This window comes from Solanum lycopersicum, chromosome 2 (assembly GCF_036512215.1).
Source record: "Solanum lycopersicum chromosome 2, SLM_r2.1".
Lineage (NCBI taxonomy): Eukaryota > Viridiplantae > Streptophyta > Magnoliopsida > Solanales > Solanaceae > Solanum > Solanum lycopersicum.
Genome location: NC_090801.1, coordinates 62,718,798 through 62,742,035, shown reverse-complemented (window position 1 = coordinate 62,742,035; position 23,238 = coordinate 62,718,798). Strand labels below are relative to the sequence as shown.

The 23,238-nt window shown below is 29.9% G+C and overlaps 2 protein-coding genes across 2 annotated transcripts; both read right to left on the bottom strand.

Annotated features, from left to right (window-relative positions):
* Positions 1 to 3,292: 3,292 nt before the first annotated feature.
* Positions 3,293 to 6,097, bottom strand: LOC101253043 (butanoate--CoA ligase AAE1-like). Its single transcript, XM_004232503.5, has 2 exons — positions 5,636 to 6,097; positions 3,293 to 4,928 (listed from the first exon to the last, which is right to left on the bottom strand). The coding sequence occupies exons 1-2, from the start codon at positions 5,969 to 5,971 to the stop codon at positions 3,489 to 3,491; spliced, it is 1,776 nt and encodes a 591-aa protein (XP_004232551.2). The 5' UTR covers positions 5,972 to 6,097; the 3' UTR covers positions 3,293 to 3,488.
* Positions 6,098 to 7,899: 1,802 nt separating this feature from the next.
* Positions 7,900 to 13,782, bottom strand: LOC101253647 (isocitrate dehydrogenase [NAD] regulatory subunit 1, mitochondrial-like). Its single transcript, XM_004232505.5, has 4 exons — positions 13,108 to 13,782; positions 11,702 to 11,941; positions 10,212 to 10,290; positions 7,900 to 8,455 (listed from the first exon to the last, which is right to left on the bottom strand). The coding sequence occupies exons 1-4, from the start codon at positions 13,585 to 13,587 to the stop codon at positions 8,181 to 8,183; spliced, it is 1,074 nt and encodes a 357-aa protein (XP_004232553.1). The 5' UTR covers positions 13,588 to 13,782; the 3' UTR covers positions 7,900 to 8,180.
* Between the last annotated feature and the right edge of the window lie 9,456 nt (positions 13,783 to 23,238).

Sequence of the window (23,238 nt, the reverse complement as noted above, 5' to 3'; positions counted from 1 at the left end):
TTCAAGGCAAGAAACAATAATTTCAACCATTTTTTTAATAAAATGACTTATATTGAATGTCCAAAGATGATAACATTTCCTATTCTTTTTTATTGAAATTGGTTACATCTCAAATAGTATAATAAATTAGATTCTATACAACAATTATAGGGTATTGTCATTTATTGGATCTTTGTACCAACTACATCAAATCTGCCTGACACAAAATGCCATATACCAGTGATAATTTTTTATTTTAATAATTGGAAAGGACAACTAACAAAATGATAAAAATCAAGATCAAAGTAACAGAGTCCAGTCTAATGTGTTTAGGATTTTCTTGCTTTTATTTTGCCAAATTCTAATATAGTTTATAAAGTTAGAAGCTTGGATGATAGTGTGTTTTTAAAATTAAAAAAAAAATTATTTATGATAGATATTTAATTTTGTTTTGTTTCTAAAATTCATTTAACTTTATCAAAGTTAGAGGATTTTTAGATAAACTTAAAAGCTGGTTAAACTTACTTTTAAGTCAGTTTTTGACTTTTGAAAGTGATTGAAAAATATAAAAATAAGTTTAAAAAATTAAGTGAATAAACAAACTTATACTATTTAATTAATCATCATAGGTATAGTTTGATATAATTACCACTCGCAACTAACATTATACATTAATTACGTGGGCTGACTTCGAGTTTGTATAATTAATCATGTTTGTATATGTATAATTCGTTAGGATATACAAATAAATATGTATAATATACAATCGTTTAGCCTATATACATATACAATTCACCTATCTCCCACTCTCTGCCCTCTCTCGCTTGCCTCTATCCTCCCTCTCTCAATCTCACTCGCCTCTCTCCTCCCTCTCCCAATTTCGCTTGCCATTTATACTAATGTATATGTATAATATACAGTTATATACAATTATATATATATACATTTCCCCTCTCTCCCATTCTCTGCCCTCTCTCGCTCGCCTCTCTCAATCTCGATCTCCTCTCTCCCGTCTCCCTCGCCTCTCTCCTTCCTCTCCCAATCTCTCTTGCCATATATACAACTACATATGTATAATATACAATAACCAAGTTATTAATTTTTCTAAATTTAGATTTGTTCTTCAATATAACACAACGTCTTGTTTCCTTGAGACTAAAATAAATCTAATCAATATACATATACAATTCAGCTTTCTCCCACTCTTTTCCCCCTCTCTCTCGACTCTCTCCTCTCCCCTCTCTCTCTCTCATTTTCGCTCGCCTCTCTCCTTTAAATAACATGTAGCTACAAATTGTAATTATAAAACTATAGCCATTAGAGTAATTAATTATTTTTAAGTAGCTTTATGTGAAAGTTTCCCAATAAATTAACTTAAGTTAAAAATGATCAAAAGTAAGTTGGATAGTGTTTGATAAAATTAAAAATAACTTAAAATAAATTTAAAATGACTTAAAAAAAAGTTTAAAACCAAAAGTAGGCATCTACTTATTTTTTTATTTTTTTTAATTTAAAATTTGACTATAAATATTTAACTTTGAAATATACTTTTTAAGGTCAATACGAGCTCTTCGTTTTCCTAGTCATTTAGGCTGAAATATAATTTTGATACTTATGTAATGATGTGATTGGTAAAATTTTAGAATTTTGTTAATTGAAAATAGAATTAATATTTAAATTTATTCGAAACTCAATCTATCATAATAACGAAAAAAAATTGATAAAAGATTAACATATACGAAAGCAAAAAGTCCTACTTTAAAAAGAAATTTCTCAAGATAATTTTCATTTAGGTTATCGAATTGGAAAAATAAAATTTGAATCTTGAGGTTGAGAAGTACATTACTGATTTTTAAAACTAAGCGATGAGCATAAAAACTAATTTTCAGAATTAACCTAAAATTGATAAAAATTTCGATTTAAAAAAAAAGCATTTATAAAATCTTAAAATTTAATGATTTCAAAAAGGAAGAGCTATGTTTTTACTATAATTCTTCCCAAATCTTTTTGCATACACTCCCTTACTTCCATCATTTCATATTTAGTTAATTTTTTTAGGTGTTTCACATTTTTTTTAAAAATCAAGATATAAATTAAACTTAATTTTTTATTTTTAACCTTATTATTTATTATTAAATTTCTAATTAAAATAACTAAATATTATATAATCACTAATTTCAATACTAATTAATAAAAAAATAAAATTAAAATAACACTCTAAAAATAATTTTAAAAATTCAACAATTAAAGTAATTTGAAAAATAAAAAAAATAAAAGTACCTCAAAAGTTAATTTAATATGCAAAAGAGGAGTATTATGTTTCAAACTCGAAAACCAAACCAAGATTTAAAGTCAAAGGTCAACAAAGAGGTGCTACTTGCGAGCTCTTTATGCAAACTGAATTTTAATGAATTGTGTTCCAAATAAAATCAATATTTATTTCAATTTCCTCAAATATTTTATTTTAAAAATTATAGCTGACACGTCATTAAATAGGTAAAAAAAGAAATTATATTTGCACCTAAAATGACCATTAAAGCTAACTAGGCAAAATTGAATGACATTTCCAAGTTATATACTATGTCTGTCTAGTTAGTTGCCTTTTCTTTTTCTTTTATAGTTGTCTTTAATTACTTGTCTATTTTGATCAATCAAGTAACGATATTTTTTTACCTATTATATTCACAATTAAATGAGTAATTACTTTAAAAAATGTAAAACTTTTCATCCACTTCATAATTAATAGGGGTAAAATGATAAACTTATTCGTCATTAATTATATTCTTAATAGGTGTGTCAATTCAAAAGTGAATAAGTAAAAAGGGACAGAGAACAAAATAATTTACCATAATTGAACAGAGGAATAAATAATTGGAATTAAAGTTGATTAGCAAAGAAGATGTCACGTACAAAATATGGGGATTATTAGTTGCATATCATTTTTGAAGAAACTTCAATCTTCAAAACACAGTAAACAGAGCAATTTGCCTGTAGCTTTGGAGAATGTTGATTAATAATAATTATTATAGTAGAAAAAGAGAAATCAAGCGTTTCATTCAGAAAATACTGCGCTGTTGCATATGGAGATGTTGAAATATTAATGTTTGTAATGAGGCAAGTTATCCTTGCACAAGTTATGATTATTAGAACTATCCTTAAATGCACAAGGTGATCCATCATCATCATCTGGTCTCGCTAGCATTGCACATACATTTGGTGTTAATGTTATGAAAATTATCTAAACCATAACATTATAAATGCATCAAACATAAAAATGAATAGAGCCTACTGGAATTGATCAGAAGTAGAAGAATAATGAAAATTAAACTTCATTAGCAAAGAGATACACCATGTCCAGCTTGTACAACATAGAGATCATTAGCATACACCTTTTGAGGAGACTTCAATCTTTAAAAGGTAAGAAAAACAGATTACAGCATAGATAGAAGTCTTTCAGTTGTAGAAAATTAGAAGAAAGAGAATCGGACAGCAAGAAAAACGGATTTCCTTCAGCAAAGACTTCCCAAGGCTCTGGCTTTCTCTCTTAGAATGAATTTTTGTATTTTGCCTGTTGAAGTTTTAGGGAGATGTTGAAATATGACTGTTCGAGGTGCCATGTAATGAGGCAAGTTATCCCTGCAGAAGTTGATAATTTCTTGCTCACTAACATTTGAACCATCCTTCAACTTCACAAATGCACAAGGTGTTTGCCCCCAGTGATTATCTGGTCGCGCAACCACTGCTGTTTCAAAAACTGCTGGATGACTATACAAAACTCTTTCCACCTCTATTGTGCTTATGTTTTCTCCACCAGAGATTACGATATCTTTCAATCTGTCCTTAACTTCTATGTATCCGTCTGGATGTTTCACAGCCAAATCACCACTATGAAACCATCCACCTTTAAAAGCTTCTTTTGTTGCTTCTTCATCTTTCAGATATTCACTCATTACTGTATTCCCTCTAAACATAATTTCACCTATTGTTTTACCATCTTCTGGTACTTTCTCCATTGTAAGAGGGTCCATCACATCCACTGCCTCTGAACAAAGATGTTGCACCCCTTGTCTTGCTTTCAGTTTGTACTTTTCGTTTGGTGGTAAAGAATCCCACTCAGGCCTCCACAAATTATATGTACCTGGACCATATGTCTCTGTTAGTCCATATAAGTGATGTACTCGAAACCCCAGTTCCTCCATTGAGCAAATGATTTGTGGAGGTGGTGGTGAACCACCTGTCATTATGTTAACACTGTGAGGAAGTGGTTTTCTATCGCTTACCGGTGAATTCACAAGCATGTTCAGAACAGTTGGTGCCCCACTCATGTGTGTGACCTTGTGTTCTGCTATGTTTTCAAATATGTCTTTTGGATATACCTGTCTGAGGCAAATGCTGGTGCCACCAAGTGCTGCTAGACCCCAAGTCAGGCACCATCCGTTGCAGTGAAACGTTGGGACGGTCCAAAGGTAAACAGGCCATGAACTCATCTCATGAAGCAGAAAGGTAGCAATGGCATTGAGATATGCACCCCTGTGACTGTAAACAACCCCTTTGGGTCGCGACGTTGTTCCAGAAGTATAGTTAACACTGATAGGATCTAATTCACTTGTTGGCCACCTTACAGAGAATTCGCTATTACCACTTTCCAGGAGGCTCTCATATTCGTAAGAATTCGAATTAACAATAGTAGAATAAGAATTTTCAGATTCAGAGATCACAACAAGAAGAGGTGGTGTTACTTTTTCATTGACAAGAATATCTAATGCTCCTTGAGCAAGTTGCAGCATGTGTTGATCCACAAATATTACCTTTGCTTCAGAATGTTTCAGCAGTACTGATAACATAGCTGAATCATGACGGGTGTTCAATGTACAAATAACTCCTCCAGCCATTGGTACAGCAAAATGTAGCTCTTGCATTGCGTATACATTTCGAGCTAATGTTGCAACCTACACAAACAATTTCAAAATCTATGAAAATGACAGAGTAAACCATTTAAATTCACTACATCGACAAGATTGGATCCGACTCTGATACAGACTAGTGAACCTAATTTAACCTCAAAAGCTAGTGCATGTAAGAAGATCAAATTACTCATCACACAAGGATGAGAGACTTCACAATGTATTTCTATTAATTAAATAACATTCTTATATATATCATGTTTTCTTTCGAATTTAACGAAATTTTTATTAATTAAAAATAAAAAATGTTAAAAATTCAACATAGAATACAATGAACGGCTATATTCATTTTTAAAGGTATCGAAAACATTTTTTAACAATGAAGCACAATATATAAACCAAATAATTACTCGAAATCAAGAAGATTGAGTTATTTTAATAAAATAATGTACTTGATAAGAAAGAGACCTGTCATCGATAAGTAAAAAAAAAAGAATCCTTGTACTATAATTTTTTGGTTATTATAATAGTTGTACTAAAGATCCCCAATTTTGGATCACCAATAAATCTATACAAATTTTTTCAAATTTAATACCGGCGTCCCCATTAGCTTTTTTTTCTTCTGATGAATGATTACAGTTGAATGTGTTTGGGTGATCTAGTTTACAAAATAGCTGGTAAATACATTATATACGTATATATTTCGATCAAATTGATAAACAAGTTGATGCGAATGATTTAGAAAAGCTTACCATATCCCCACGAGAAATGCCAAGCTCAGATAAAGCAGAAGCAAGCTTTATGCATCTGTCATATGTCTCTTCCCAATTATATTTCACAGAAGTTCCGTCAATAATAGAAGTTCTTCCTCTAAATGCATTTGCTGCTCTCTCCAAAAAACTTATAGGTGTCAATGGAACATAGTTTGCAGCTGAACATTTAAGTAAACCCCGCGACGATTCAGTTTGAAGATCCATCGATACCTGCATGCACATATAATGGCGACGCTTCTGATGAATACTTGTCGATTCAATTTGTACTGAGTTTATACTGCATATGAAATTTCTTGTTACGCCTGAGTAACTCATGATGCCGGTAATGGCGTTTCCTGAGAAAGAAGTGATGGAGTAATATCGAAGAGTTAACACATGAAACAATTTCACATTTTATAGCAAAGGGGACATAATATTACAGTTGGCAATTATTTGTTATTTCTTCATCGTGATGGTAATGGCTAGTATTATAAATTAATTAAACCAGCAATTAATGCTCAAACGTGGGCTGAACCGGATATGTTGGGATTATGCAGCCACAAGTCAACCAGTGAGGTTATGTAATCTAAAAATTACCTTTCACCGCAATCAAAAATAAGATAAAAAAGCAATTTCAATTCGCGGCTTAATATATAATATATTTTATATATCTATCTATTTAAAATTTATTTTTTTCACACTATTTAGAAGGAAATTATACAATTATTAGTTTTAGGTAAGATTTTATCAACTCAATACTGAAAAACATCATTTAAATGAAACAAACAATTATTATATGTATTGTAAATATAGTGCTATAAGTAATTAGTTGATAAATATTAAATAAAAAGATAAAAGTAACAACCATAGAATTTGACTCAAGAAGTTGTACCTCATTTTAATATGATTATACTTTAGTAATGCTTGAAACTAAAATTTAAAAATAAATAAAAAATAATTTGTAATTCAGTTTTTCCAACACTTTTCACTATTAGTTCTTATTTTTAACAGGTACAAAAAATGTTAAAGTGGATAAAATAATTTATTTTAAAATTTTTTATACTTTTTATCATAAATAATTAATTTTTCTATAAAAATTTTAACACATAATTTTATTTTACAAAAATTTGAGAACCCAAAACTTGGTGACTAAGGCAAAAGCCTTAAATGGACATAGATTATGGTAGACAGGTAAATAGACCATCATCCTAAATCAAAGAGGTGTTGAGTTTGTGTTTTTCTTTTTCTTTTTTTTGCTATAAAGTCGTCTTTGTTAGGTAGCAATTCAGATTTAGTTGGGCTTCAATATAAGTATCGGACATGGATGCAAAACCAAAAAAAAAATAAAAAAAATGCGTGAATAAACCCTTACATCACTATTTTTTTATATGTCTCATTTTAAGCAAAATGGCGATATTGATCTGGAGTATGTCCACTTGAACAGATTTAATTAAGAGGAAGAGGTGATTTTAGTTCCTGTATTATTGTATAATTTTAATTTTAGTTCATGTGTTATTATTTGATTATGTACATTTAACATTCAATTATGTGAAGTATGTGGTTTTTGTCCTTGAAACTAACAAAAGAAACTCTTTAATAAAATGATTATTTTAAAATATATACAATAAAATAAATTAAAGGGTTGGTGATTTTCTAAAAGCTCGTAGAATTATATATGATATATACAATTTAAAATAATTATTCTAATTGTATATTTTTAAAAATACATAAAATATAAGTTAAATGTTATATATGTAATCTTCAAACATTTGGAATCACCAACCCTTTATTTTATTTTATTTTCAAATAGTCATTTTAATAAATAAATAACTTTAAGCGCACGCTTTAAATAATTGAAAGTTAATTTTCCGTAATCAAACAACACTGGAGACTAAAATTAGAATCATACAAAAATGCAGGGATTAAAAATCACTATTTTCCCATTTAATTAATTAAAATATCAAAAAGGTGCATCTTAGATTTGGTCTTTCTCTTGAAGTAGAAAATAACGAACACAAACAATAACAAAAGGGATAAAAAGGTTAAGGTACGAATCAGCAGTCATTTCACTGTAACCACGGAAAAAATAAATATTTTTAAAAACAAAGGAATGAAATGACAAAGAAAGAGAGAAATAAAGAGAGGAGATTCCACTACACATGGCAGAATAAAATAAAAACAGATCTCAAATAAATAATTGAAGAAGAAGAGGGCATGCATTACCACTGCTCACAGAGAAATTAAAATATCAAAGATCAAAGAAATTAAACACAAAAAAATAGGTCACATGTATCACCACGAAGCAAAATTCAAGTAATATGGACAAAGCAAAAAGTGATCTTTTACAGGTTCTTATGCACAGGGCGCGGACAGCAGTCATGCATCCATTTTGAATTATTAACCAATGAAAAAAAGATAATTTAGAATTGTAGCAGCAAATATTCTCAGAAAGTTAAAACAAAATTGCAGCTGTGCAAAAAATAGGCCAAGTAGATCTCTGGACAGTGAATAATTCTCCTAAAAACTTGACGACTGTCAATTCCGATTAGTCTAAAGCAGCTATAATTGCATCAACAACTTCTTGAGTAGAGCTATCCCCTCCAACATCCTTTGTCCTGAATTTTCCCTCTTCTATTACATGTCTTACAGCAGTTTCTAAACGATCAGCATATGACGGAAATTCAAGATGTCTCAGCATCATTGCTGACGACAGAAGAAGCGCCACTGGATTTGCTCTCTTAAGCTTCAATATCTTTTCATTGCCGACATTCCCAGCGGAAGCACCTTGCTCAAAAACTGCTTGATCAGCGCCAACATTACCTGAGAGAACAACAGTCCTACATTATGTCTCATACACGGCCTAATACTTGAGGAGGAAACGCTGAGAATACTTTAAGTGTTCCCTGATAAACACTATAAATGATCTGTAGAATAGAGAAGGATGAGGCTTTAATCTTTCTTCCAACAAATAAATTATCAACAAGTACTGATGAGCATACTGGTGATGCCTCGCGAGAAGAAGCAAGCACTCACAAAAAGGGTTCTACTGCACTTTGTTAAGTATTAGCAACTAGTCTGAGCTGTCCCATATAAGCAAAAGAGCATTAACCAATTCAGGAACCAACCAGTAATCAAATGGATATCATTATACTAGAAGCTTCTTTATCAACACTTCTACTCACAGTCATGGAGGAGGGGGGAAAGAAGCGATGTAGAGACTTTGGGTCAAGCATCACAATGGTTCACCCGCACCAGCCCCATTGGGAAGTTGGAACTTACAAAGTCCTTTCAAGAGATATTGAAACCACAAAAATAATTGACCAGCTGCATTTACATTGGACATGCTAACTGAGTAAGCCAACAGTGAAGTTTGGAAAAACATAAAGATCCATCCAATAGAAAAATGAAGAGAAAAAGCAACACAGAACAAGGTAATTGAGATGCAGGAGTGAAATCCCACTAGTGGGGCTTGGAGAGGGTAAAGTATATCAAGACCTTACCCCCTTACCTCATGGAGGTAGAGAGGTTGTTTCTGAAATATCATCAACTCAAGGAATGCATATCAAACAGGTATCGAAGAGAAAATACAAAGTAAAAAAGACATAGCAAATAATAATGAAAACACACAAAAAAAGAACAACAAAATAATGTGAAAACTGAGGCACAAGAAACAACAGTTAGTAACAGAAATTGGAGGACAAGGACTATGTGGATAATGCTAATACTATCCACAGTGAAAATGTGTTGTTCACCTTAGTTACCCATGTTCTGAGCCTTCTCTGCACCTCCAACAAATGAGAGAGCTAGGTTATGTGAGCTCCGGTTTTCAAACTAAAAACATTTGTTAAGATGACCTAATCCCTAGTGTAACCAAATTTCTTATATTGAAATTCTATATCCTCCTCTACTAAATATTGTGCGACTTCAGCTATTCTCTAGCCCTCAGATAATCAACCTCTGCAGACGACTTCTCTGTTCTAACCTAATGTGCATAAGATTGTCTAAATCTGATACTCTTGACCGATGAATTTTTTGTAGTTAGGTTATGTATTTGCAATCTGAGTCTGCTTAACCTATGGCATGACTGTGTCGTAATCTCAATCTGCAACGATTTCCACTACCTCTGCCTTGATTTCGCAGCACTAATGTCAATCTGGTTATACTGAAGTCCAACAGATGATGCGCCCATCCACTGTATTTCTTTTTCTTTTCAAGTACCTCAAGTTCTATAAGATATGATTTTTCTGTCCATTTAGAGAGTTTATTGGATCAATTTTCCATTCTTATTGCAGTATAGCTAGACTTAAGCTACCAAGAAATCAAACTACAAAGGAGTTTGCTCATTTAGCTGCCAGAAAGTTTAACAGGTTTAGATCACCAGAATTATGTTTGATGAAATGTGAGCTACATATTAGACACCAAATGAAGGGTATCTTAACTAGTGAAAATCTTAAGATCAAATTGTCATCTATAGACCAAAAAAAGACAGCTAATGCCAGCCAAAGTCAATAACTTAGCATAATAGAGAGATGTAAATAATTATATATATATATATATATATATATCAGAAATTTACCTCCTGGCATGACTCCTGTGCCACCAGCTATGCCAGCAGCCGTATTTGCAATCAAATTTCCATAGAGGTTGGGAGTCACCTACATAATTGCAATTTCTTGTACTTCAGCAACAATCTTATCAGCGATGTATCAAAATGAGGAAAGGGGTTAATAAAAAGAGGCAGAATAGAACACTAAAACTTGCTTCTGGACCGATGCAGGAAAGCTGATGACTCTTAATCTACAAAACCCACCATGAGAAAGACAAGGGGAAGATACCTGCCTTAGCTAATCTTAAATGTTTTTCCATCCATACTTTCTCAGTGATATTCTTATTTTTATAAGGTAAGCTTTTATAGATGTATGACAAGCAACAAAGGCTTGATGGAACATTGAACCAGTTACAAGCTTCGGTCAGTTAAAACAGAGTGTGTAAGGAGTTAAAACAAAGTAAAGCACGGCCTCACATTCTAAGTAACATTTATATTTGCCATTTTATACAAAAAGAAAGAAAAAGAATACATTTAAATTTAAGACTATGTACGTTCTCTTGTTTGTGTTGAAAAATATCCTCTTCGAGTAGTCCACCAAATAGCTGCCGGGATAGCAATACATAATTCCCTTTCCTTTAAGTTGCACTGAGTGACGCAAGCATTTTTTACCACCAATCAAGCTCACTGATTCATACTAATAGTTTCTTGTGCTTCGGTAATTGTATTATTTTGTTGTATTTACTGTTCAGCATGCTTTGTTATACTTTCACATCCATTACTTCTTTTTCTGGATTGCTTTGATTTGTTTTTGCTTGAGCTGCGGGTCTATAGGAAACACCCTCTCTACCGCTGAGTGTAGGGGTAAGGTTTGCATACACTCTACCCTCCCCCTTCCCCTCCCCAGACCCTACTTTGTGGGACTACTTTGGTATGGTGTTGTTGTAGTCGAGCTCGCTGATTCATATTATTTACAAGAAAATCAAAGAGGACGCTCGGAAATCCCAGGTGCAAGATTATTCAAGTTGTAGAAGGAGAAGGAAAAAGACTCTTAATATTTTTGCTGACATTGTCATTTGGACTTTGTTATTTCATCACATCACTTTTCTCAACCATTACCAGTAAGAACACAAAATAAGAGGTCAAAGTAGATGCTAGAGACACGCTGCCAAGGGTAGGCCCTTTGACTACGTAAGCAACTCTGTGAAGACACACTTTCCAATATCATTTGCGTGTCGTTAATCCATAGCCGAGTACCATATGAACTAGTCTCATAGCATCTTCAAGGAATTTTTGAACTTCAAAAGTCAAGCTAATTATCCAACTACACACAAACAACAGACAGGACAAGCTCTCAGTATGCCCATCCTCTCCTCAATGATTACACAAGATTGATAGCACTCGCCATTAGACTTCATTTTGTGATAAACTTATCTGACACCATTAGATATCAGATTTATAAAGGAAGCTAGAATTGAAGGACTTAGTAAAAGAAAAGCCAAGGAAGCATATCCCCATACCATGACATCAAATTGCTCTGGCCTTGAGACAAGTTGCATGCAGCAATTATCCACAATAATCTCCTCATACTGTATTTCTGGATATTTAGCTGCAACTTCCCTACAGGATTCTAAGAATAGACCATCTGCAAGTTTCATAATGTTGGCTTTGTGCACAGCTGTGACCTTCTTTCTTTTGTTCACATGAGCATACTCAAACGCAAATTTTGCTATTCGTTCTGAGCAATATTTTGTTATCACCTGGAAAGGGAACACATGAAAGTATGGGATGAAGCAAGTTGTGGAACAGGAAAACTTTACAGACGATTTGATATAATAAGAACCACAAAGGAAAATTAGTGAAGAGAAAAAACAACTCTTTCATAGAAGAGGAAAGAAACGAGCATAATAAGAATATCATTAAACCACATAGGCAGAAATTGGTAATGTTACAACAGAAAGAATGTTATAAAGAAAATATCATATGTCCATCTTGCTAAGCTGGCCCATTTCTCTAACGTTGTGACCAGGTAAAGATAGCTCTAACTATGCAATTCTTCCTCATGCACAAACCAAGATCAAACAGGTTCAACTGCAACTGACAATCCATACACTTCACTCAAGATTACATCGTCTATCAAGCATATTCTATACATGGTAATAATGTCATAAAATGAAGAAGATATGCAATGCTTCTGAAAAATTGCACCCTCCAGCATAAGGATGGAGCGCAAAAGGTACTCCTCATTTAATCAAATAATGTGCACTGTGCCCAACATGGGGCCTGCCATAGCAGCCATACTAACCTATTAAGGAATCAGGGGTTTGTTGTGCCCCCTACTGTCATACATAGGGCCTTGTGCACACTACCCAACAAAGGGGCTAAACATGACTATGATCTAAATCGTCAAGGATAAGTGCACATTTGGAACACCAAATAGTTACATCCTTTTAGCAATTTGAGGATTCAGAGTACCCAAATGTACATGAGAGCCATCTACACGTCCAATCCTACTTTAAAAAGTAAATGATCCCATTTTTTAGATACAGTAAAGTTGGATACAACAACAAAAACTATGCCCAATCCCATACTAGTATGAGTTGTCTATATAATCCATCCGAACCATCTGGACCCACTTCATTGCAATAGTCAATAAAGGCTCCTGAAAGGACAAAATTGTACCAGCATGACTCTAGGCATTTTGGCATCCTTGTGTTTGTCTTAGCTAAACACACATGCCTATTAAGAGAGGTCCTTTGGACAGCAACCTAGGTAGTCATTTTCTTAACACATTCAATATTCATCAAAATTTAAATTCAATGCGGGAAAAGTTTTCACAAAGCAGAATTAAGCAAAAGATTACGAATCTAACAAACTCACTTCACATACTAAAATAACAAAGTTCTCAAAATGAAAATTGCTGTACCTTAAGGCTCTCAACGACACCAGGAACAACCTCATGCTCAAGGCCAGCATACTCTCCCTCAGTATTCTCCCTAATCACAACAATATCCACATCCTCATGCCGCGTAGGCAACCCTGGCAGAGTAAAACAATGCACAATGGAAGCGTACAAATCAAGCTCTTTCCTCATTTGCACATTTAGCGAACTAACACCTCCGCCAACCGGAGTCCTTAGCCCTCCTTTCAGACAAACCTTATTCTTCTTAATCGAATCAATTACTTCCTCCGGCATACACTTCATATCACCACGCACTTCGTATCGCTCAAAGTAAACAGGTGCCTTCATCGCCTTCATCACCTGTTCGACTGAATCGGTTACCAGTGGACCAACGCCATCGCCTGGAATCAGCGTGACGGCTCGCGGCGAGACGGTAGAGGTAAAACAACGATTGGTCGATTGTTGGATGAGTTGTTTTAGGATCGGAAAGGATTTCCGAGCCATAGCTATTTGATTTTGATTTGTCTTGAATTCTTCAGATTGCGAATGACTTTAAGTCGCCATGAAAGGGCAGTGAAGAAAGTCGAAGGAAAAAAGGAAGTGGAGAGAGCGGTAGCAATGCGCGCCACATTTTGCGTGAACCGCTGAAGAATAGCCGGTCCATCTGACCAAACACCACCTCATGTACTCATGGTTCATGGACTTCCAATTTCTACATTTAATTTAAATAATTTTTTTAAGGATTAATTTTTATATAAATTATTAATTATTATGATTTATAGTATTTTTTTTTCATAAGTTTAAAATATATAAATTTCTGAACTTTTTATGCATTAATTTCACAATTAAAATTTGAAATTTTAAAATGTGTCACATAATAACTTACGACATAATAAGTAATTTAAATATGTAAAGACATAATTTTAATCATATTTTTTATTGTAAATATAACTTTATAAGAAGTTCATTTAACTCATAGAAATATAAAATTTCATTAACAAAAAAAAAAGGGGCAAATATGAGGGAAAAATTATACAATTATCTTAAACTCTGTACAATATAATTATTCTAAACAATAAAAATCAAACCTTAAAAAATCACTTAATATAGAATAAAGGGACAAGTTTTCTTTTCATAAAATAAAAATAAAATCTCATGTACCATTAAAAACATTTCACATACATTAAAATGAAACAAGTACTAAATTGTTTATCAAGCAAATGTAATATATATCATTGCCGTTTATTTAGTTGGGAAAGTTCAAATTTATTAATATACTATTTGATATTGTTCAAATGTATCTGTCGTTTTTTTTGTATGCTCATATTATTTCGTTAGCAAATAGTTTCGTATTTGCCCTTTGACATTAATAACACACCAGCAGCGTGAAGTAGATAAATTATATATATTCGAGTACTTACAAAGTTAAAATTTATCCTTCAACTTTAATTTCATTATGATTTAGAGTGATCATATCTCAAAATTAAGTAAAATTAGTAAAAGAAAAAAATTATTCGGTATTCGATATTTACATTGAAAGACAAACACGATTTTGTACTCAAGTAGACTTCAATTTGAGACTTTTTGTTTAAAATGATGGATTATTTATCAGTTGACCACAACTTCTCTTAGTGAAAGAATAATTGTTGATTGAACTTAATTGCCCCTGCTAGTTGGGCCACAAAACCTTTTGCTTTGACCCACTGGATTCTCGGCCCAAAGAACAATTTTTTCTGTAAAAATTAAGCAAATCACATAGTCTAAGATAGAAATTACTTTCTCTCCCTACTCTTTCACTATTTATCAAAAATTCCTATTTTTATATAATTTCGGATACATAATATTGCAGATCGATACTTTAATTAAAACGGACGGATACTTAAATTTTTAAATTGTTATTACTAGTTTACTGCTTAAAAAGGGATTAAAAAAGAAAATTATAATTAACCCCACGAATCACACAGATGTTTAACAATTTTACCAATCAATATTCATAAAACCTCTAACTAAATTAGTCATTTTTGAATTAAAAATTGTGAAATCTTCTCATTTTTCTTCAAAAAAAAAGAGTACAAGTTTGATTCTTTTTTATAGTTGTTTTTTCATTTTATTTTCTTTTGGTTTGGGATGTTGTTTTGGCTTCTTGAACCTTTAATGTCAAAAGAGATTATTATTTTAAATTTAGTACAATTGCATCTATGTATTACTGTGTTATGCAGTTGCAAAGGAATCAATGTCGGACAAAAGTGATTGATCATTTTCGAATTGTGTCTTGAAAGAAGTTGTCTTACCAACAAGATACAAAAGAATGTCCAGTAGATCAAGAAAAAAAAAAAGAAAAATCTAGATGAAAAACTAACATCAAACATTAACTGTTGTGGGCTTTGTGGACAAGAAGACCACAATCAAAGAACTTGTATTTCTTCCCAAAAGAATCTTGATCAATACCTTTTTGGAGTACTTTATTTTTTCAGATCTGATAATTTTCAAATTATAACATTTCTTTTCATTGTTACAAATGTTTACTTTAAAAAAGTACTCTTAGCTTACTAATTTCAATCCAATAAATTGTAATGATACGTTTTTCAGTTTTGCCTATATCTATTTATTGTTAATTTTTGATAAAGTGAATCCTAGTATACATATGTATATTATTTTGTGTTTGATATAAAGTTACTTATAAAATATAAGTCGTATTGGTTAAATAATTTAATGTATATGTAACTGCTTATAAGTACTGAAAATGCTATTAAATTTCATTGATTTGTTTAACATAATGAATTTGATACTTAATTCTTTGAATTTTTTGTATCGAATAATATAGTCTCAAGTACTGTAAATGTACCGGATGAGAGTTGTGATGTGTATATGATAAGAGACATGATGTTAAAAGATACTAAATATATTACACATTTAGAGGATTGGAACAATTGTAAATATAGAGTATTAGGTTTAATTTTACGAGGCACATCAATTTGTGATGTTGAAAGCATGATAAATAATAATTGTGTATCATATACTTAATATACTTTTTTGGTAAATTTGTATAAACTTATACACATCAATTTGTGCTATTGAAAGCATGATAAATAATAATTGTGTATCATGTACATAATATATTACTTGACAAATTTGTGTCAGCTTATAATGCAGTATCAACTGTAGTCATTTCTACCAAAGGTACTAAATATATTGAAAATTAACTGATTTGTATCAAGTATAAAAATATAGTAATAGGTGTTGTGATACATACAAATTTTGTTATATAAAAAATAATGGTGTATCATATACAATATAAAGGTTTGAAAAATCTTGTATATGCTAATAATATACTATCAATTATATATTAATTGTAATATACTCTATATTAGAATTAATATAAAGTATAAATATATGATGTATAAATACTTATAATCGTGTATGATATACATAATTTTTTATATTTTGTATCAGATAATATATGATGTATAAAATACTTATAGTAGACAAAACTAACAAGGTACTAACAATATCAATTAGTATATTCAAAATAAATATTTTTTGTTAAAAAAACTGTAAAACTTGAGAAAATGTAATTTGAAAAATAATAAACCCTCCAAAATATTAGTTAATGTATTTTTTTAAAAGAAAAATGTTTGTGAATTGTATATAATCACCAATCTATATGAACCAAGTCATCTTATTGTTGTGGAGTGAAATAGCTCTTCAGCTTTAGTGGATCATCGCTATCGCTAATATATCCCACCTTGACCTTGTCGAGATCGTACTTTCATAATATTGTTGCATATCTTGTGCGAAGGTAGTCATTTCGGGAATCATTGGATGGATGTTGACTTTATCGCTAAAAAATTCAGCAAAGGCAACTACAAATATTCAACCGTCACTATAAACATTCTACATGTACATTATAAAAATAAACTAAATTTGAACAAAAAGAGTTAATTACATGATACTTTATAGCAAGTACAAGAATCCTATTGTTTAGTTGATACAATGATAATAATAGTAACGGATACTAAATACCAGTTGATGATATTTGTTTCTGATACTAAATGAAACATCATATATTCATTATATTTTATTTAAGTATCATGGTTAACTATTTTATAATATTATACACTATTCTGCAAATTACATCTCATCAAAATAATTTATACTATATAGTTGATAGATTAGTGACAATATATCAAAAAACAAAAAGAATCAAAATTAGAATTTTGTATATAATTTCGTAGGATTTTAAAGAAAGATACAAAATAATATGATAATGTATCATTGTTGTCAACATATCTAATTTTTTTCCAAAAATAACTCACCCGAGATGAAGTTCTTCCACATTTGCTTTAAAAGATAAGTTTCATCGTTCTTCGACTTCGTCTTCTAAATATTATGATTCGTCATTGTTTTTGAATCTATTTTCAACTCAATCATCATCATTAGAATCATAATGAGTTGATTAGATCTATTTTTATGAAAGTTTTCATCATCAAAATAAAAAACACAAGGTACCATACTAATAAGAGGGAGCAAAATTCATATGTATAAGAATATTGTAAATAAAAACAATAACTTTTTTTTATAAAAAAAACGAAATCTAAAGAACTGGAAATAAAAAAACTGATGAAAAAATAGTCCTACCTCGTTAGGAACTTGAAATTGATACACTTTAGAGAGAATAGATTTGAAATTAAAAATTGAGTGATTGATGTAATTGTTGATATATGGGAGTGATTTTAGGCGTAAAAATAGGAACAAAATCGTGGATTGAAGGGATGTGAATACTGTATCTGAAAAATGAGAGAAAAAGAGGAAAAAAGAGATTTTTGAAATATTTTGAAATGGTAGGGAATTTTAGAAATTATGGAAAGAAAGATTCTATAGTTAAGTAATTTCTCCAATTCTTTTAGCAACGTTGAACGTTTCGGACACCATATAGTAGCCAATAATAGGTCAAATGAACAATAATGTGATTGAAAATCAATGTATGAGAGGTGAAGTTAGAAGCTTAGATATGAATTCTGTTGAATTATGTATTTTTTGTTCAAACAATATATTTGTATAAAGAAACTTATTAAATATGTAAATCCGTCTCAATCTAGGATGCAGGTACAACACACTTGATCTATATAACACTTGTTTAATGTAAATTTTTTTGTTCACTTTCAAGATGAATATTAGGATTATAGAACAATCTAAATACATTTAAAGAAGAACTCCATCGAAATTACAAACAAGTCAAATATAATGAGGGAGAAGCTTAGTAACTACGCTGATAAATTGACTTGTATTTTCACTTTATTTGTAAAAATTCAATTCCCTACATTTTATACAATGATTTGTATACAAAACGTTAAAAAATATGTTTGTAGTCTTGAATGACATAAATTTTTCTACAAATTAAAAGGAAGAGAAAAGATATAAAGTGACACCTGAAAGTTGTTCCGAATTTTCAAAAAGACACTTAAACTTTATAAGCATCCTATTACCCCCTAATCAATTCTGAATTGATATTATTACATCATTTATTGTCCACCTGACATAGAGAGTGTATGCACTATCTTAAAGAGCGTGAAGCAAAAAAAATGAATATAATTTTATTTTTACAAGTATTTTGCTATAAAATACACTTTCTTATTTTTCTTATTATTTTAACTTTTTCTCCTAATTATTTTTTCTTTTTCTTTCTTCCTTCTTCTTCAAAAAATCATTTTCATCTTAATTGAAGATCCTCACTTTAAATGTCACTTTTTATCACAATTTCATCTCCCCTTTTACTACTATTAGTTTAACTATCTCCTTAATTTAAGACTATATCTAAACATTATATTACATTCGAACCATTTGATAAGCACATTAGATTTCAAGATGATTAGTAGGTATTATTTAATTTTTTTAATCCAAATTTCAATTATACTTTTTCAAATTTCGGAGAATTATGACTATTTCAAAATTATCATTTCTAGTTTTGAAAATATATGAAAATAAGCTAAATTAATGAGATGATTAGGGAGTATCATATAGTTTTTGTTTTATCCGATTTCAATTAAATTCTTTTAATTTTTGAAAATTAATTTATTCTTTTAAAATTATGATTCTAATTTTGAATTTATATGAAAATGAGTAGTTGATGATACTTCAAATTTTAAATTATTTAGAAAAATAATTAATTTTATTATCAATAATTTAGTAAAGTATAAATAATATTATGAATACAATTTGACCGGAGAAGAAGAAGATTAAGAAAAGAAAAGAAAAAAAATGGGAGTGAGATTCAATTTTACATGAGGGGTGGAGGTGAAGAAGAAAAAAAGAAAATGAAGAAAGAAATAATCAAAATTAAAATCCAAAAAGTAATAGAGAGAGAAAAATAAAAAATAAAAAAAGATAAAAGAAAAATTTAAAATGAAAAAGAATCATTTTTAATTAAAATAACACTTGTCATGTATTGATTGATGTGTGAATACACTTGCTTCTTAAAAATTTAATGCTGATCGAAAAATAATATAATAATATCAATTTATAATTGTTTATTGGAATAATAAGACAATTATAAAGTTAGAAATGTTTTCTAAAAAATATGAGACAAAAGGTATTGTCATGTTAAAGGCGATTTTCAAGCAAAGTCTTGTGGCTATGAATCTCCATTCATTTACTCTCTTTTTCTCAAGAAAGGGCGAATATTCCAACATTTTGTTGTACTATATATGTCTTCTTGTGAATTTCTTTTTATTCTATTTTATTTTATTTTTTATATATTACTATATGATTCCATGTATTTTAACCAGCTCAATTACCTTTCTAATCTAGATCTAGAATAATAATTTCTTCAATTGCCTCTTTTTTAAACCAGGCACAATAATTTAGTTTACTTTTATTTTCTAAAACGTTTTGGGTCAATTTTATGTCAAGATTTAAATTTGTTTTGCTTATAATTTTTGCCAGAAAAAAAAAAGAAAATTATATTTTTTGATCTACTTCTCTTTTTACTGCATCATAGTAAATTCGTATATCTATTTATTTGTAAACTATTAAAGTGAGCATTAAAATCTTATTCTTAATGACATGACTTTTATGAATCCACTTGATTTAAAAGTTCATTTTTTTACCCTAAAAAATAAATACAAATTAAATTATAACCACAATTCATTTAATTTTTGTAAAAAGAATAATTATTGTAATCTGTGAAGTATATAATAATGAAAAACCTAAATATACAATTTAAGCACCTAAATAACTCCTATATAGCAATAATTTGACTTTTAACCAACTTAGCAATAGAATTTTTACAAAATAAAACATTAGTAAATCGAAAAAATGATAAACATATGATTCTATAATAAGTAAGATTTGAATTCCTTGTTTTACTCTATTTTGTTCTACTAATATCTCTCTCTCAATTATTAGTTAATGCCTTTTTCTCTAACCTCAAATGGTTGTATTTATTTCAATGGAAGTTGGTATATTAAATTAAACTCCGACTCTTTAAAAAACTAAATTAAACTCCGACTCTTTTATATTTCTTTTTAAAATCGACCCATCACTCTCCATTATGACAAGATTCTATCGTAATCATTCTCATTAATATATTCATTATCCTTTCAGATAATGGAAAGAGATAAATACAAAATAAAACCTTTTTAACCAAAGCAAAAAAATAATAAAAAAGTTATATGTAAGACAAACTAATATATCAAATTAATTGCTATAAGCGCCCTTTGATTTAATTGTACCCCGTAGCAAATTATTTGTCAGTCATCTCTCTCCCTCAAACTCTCGCCACTCTCCTCTCTCGCTACATCTCTCGCTCGCTTCCTCTTACTTTTATTCAAACATAAGTGTATAAAATCTGTTTTTATTTGTATAAAGCGAGAGAAAATTATATAATACATATATTTTTGTTCTAATCTCTCCCCTTTCCCAGATCTCGCTCGCCATCTTTGCATCTCTCGCTTATACAAACAGAAATGAAATGTATAATTGTATTTTTGTTTGTATAAAGCGAGAGAAAATTGTATATACACATGCAAATACATATATTTTCGTCCTATACACTTACAATTTTAGAATAAAAATACTCCCCTGCCAGTTTCTTTTGCCTTTCTCTCTTTATCGTTTTATACAAATTCAAATTGTATATAATTGCTCTCTTTCTCGTTTTATACAATTCGATTCAATTGTATATTCCCTATCCAAGTATCTTTTGCCTTTCTCTCTTTCTCATTTTATACAAATTCAAATTGCATATAATTGTTCTAAACACTTATAATTATACAATTCGTTTTATATAAATTTTTGTCCAAGTCTCTACTTCGTTTTATACCATTCGCTTCAATTATATATGTATAGCGAATTATACATATATATGTTTTGATATGGAATGTAATTATGCAAGCTTTGTTATAGCATACAAATATAAATTTTATATTTGTTATATGTGAAAGTTGCCACAAAAATTGTGTGTATCCAAACGGAGTATAGTAATAAAATTGATTAGAAATTATATTGTAGTTTGACGTGATAGAGAAATAATGGGAGCTTCTTTATGTCAATTTGTAAATTTAATATTAGGGAACAATTCTAACTAACGGACAAATTAAGAAAATGGTTTTATATTAAGGTGGTTACGTGATAATGTTTAATTCTTGAAGTGATTGATATATTTTAGTCTAACAATGCTAGAAGTACGTTGAAGACCTATTAAAATTTTACAATATGTTAAAACAAATATTGTTTTGCTTTAACTTGTTAAACTAGGCATGGAGTATAAGATTAAATTATTGAAACTTTATTATAACCTTAGGGGGAAAAAACAAAAGGAATCGTGACTTAAGAGGAAGAAACAAAATTATAATTAACTTATTTCTAAACAAAGAAATATGTGTAAACTTTGAATAAAGGTGAAAGATATACACTTTTTTTGTTCTAGTTTATGTAACGTATTCGATTAACATTAAATGTAAGAAATAAAATACTAGAATTATTTAAAAATATAATCTAACATAAGTGATAAGTACATATTTGTGTCATTGTAAATAATTTTTGCAAAAACTAAAGGGACCAAAACTAAATAAACAAAACGCATAATACATAAATATGTCCTTTAACTTGACTTCAAATTATATTTATGTCCTTCAACTTCGGATGTGTATAAGTAGACACTTAAACTTATATAAAATTGAACAAATAGACACACATGTCATTCTACATGTCATTTTTTGTCCTACGTGGTATCCTACATGTATTTTGTCATGTAAGACTCATGTGTTTATTTATTTAAAAGTTAGACAGTTAAAGTGTCTGTATGTGTATTATAAAAGTTCGAGGTTAAAGTTAAAATTTGAAAATCAAATTTAGAGTCTAATATATGTGCTATGTATAAACAAAATATTTATTACTAAAGGATATATTTGGTACTGAAATACAAGTTGGAATTTATTGATTTTTTTTTTTTTGGGTTTTCTGATGATTGGCAAGTAAGCAAATAAAAATTGTTATATCAAGCATATTATATATTATTGAATTAAATACTATTGAGTGGGGGTGGAAGGTGTGCTATGTTGGGAGTAGATAAGAGACAATTTATATAGAATTAACATTTTCCTATTTTTACTTTAAATTTGTTTTTTTTAGAAGTATCTTTAAATTTTATTGTTCATTCAAACATAGATTTTTTTTTTTTGAAAAATATAGTTTCAATCCTACCAAACACATCCTAATTTAAAACGGTTATATCATTTATTTTTTAATTTGATAAAAAAAAATTATATTACGTAAAATTTAGATCGGAGCACTTAAATAAAAAAAGCTAGTTTATTTTTTAAAATGCTAGTAAATTCTAAAAGCTTTTTTTCATTTTTCCTTCAATATTTAATATCGTATTGAAACCTGACTGTATTAAATTTTATTTCACGTAGAATCTCAATTGAGAGAAAAAAAAATTATTAAAATCTTTTTATATTCGAAATTTAAATTCGAAACGGATAAATGATTAACGGGGAGCAGATGTTTTGGTATTCCTAATGATAATGATGATACGAAAAGATAAAAAGAGTCCCTACTAAAAGGAGTTTTGGCAGGGTCATTGGTGGCACACGTGATGGCCACGAAGGGACAATAGAATAAGGCCATGTTCATTTGTATCTAGTCCAATAAACG

Bases quoted from the DNA above. Each gene is read 5' to 3' on its own strand.
- LOC101253043 (XM_004232503.5), bottom strand. From the start codon at position 5,971: ATGAGTTACTCAGGCGTAACAAGAAATTTCATATGCAGTATAAACTCA. The intron at 4,929-5,635 runs GTAAGCTTTTCT...TTGTTTGTGTAG, and splicing joins GCATTTCTCGTGGGGATATG to GTTGCAACATTAGCTCGAAA.
- LOC101253647 (XM_004232505.5), bottom strand. From the start codon at position 13,587: ATGGCTCGGAAATCCTTTCCGATCCTAAAACAACTCATCCAACAATCG. The intron at 11,942-13,107 runs GTACAGCAATTT...TTCCCTTTCCAG, and splicing joins GTGTCGTTGAGAGCCTTAAG to GTGATAACAAAATATTGCTC. The intron at 10,291-11,701 runs GTATGGGGATAT...GCAATTATGTAG, and splicing joins CAGAGCAATTTGATGTCATG to GTGACTCCCAACCTCTATGG.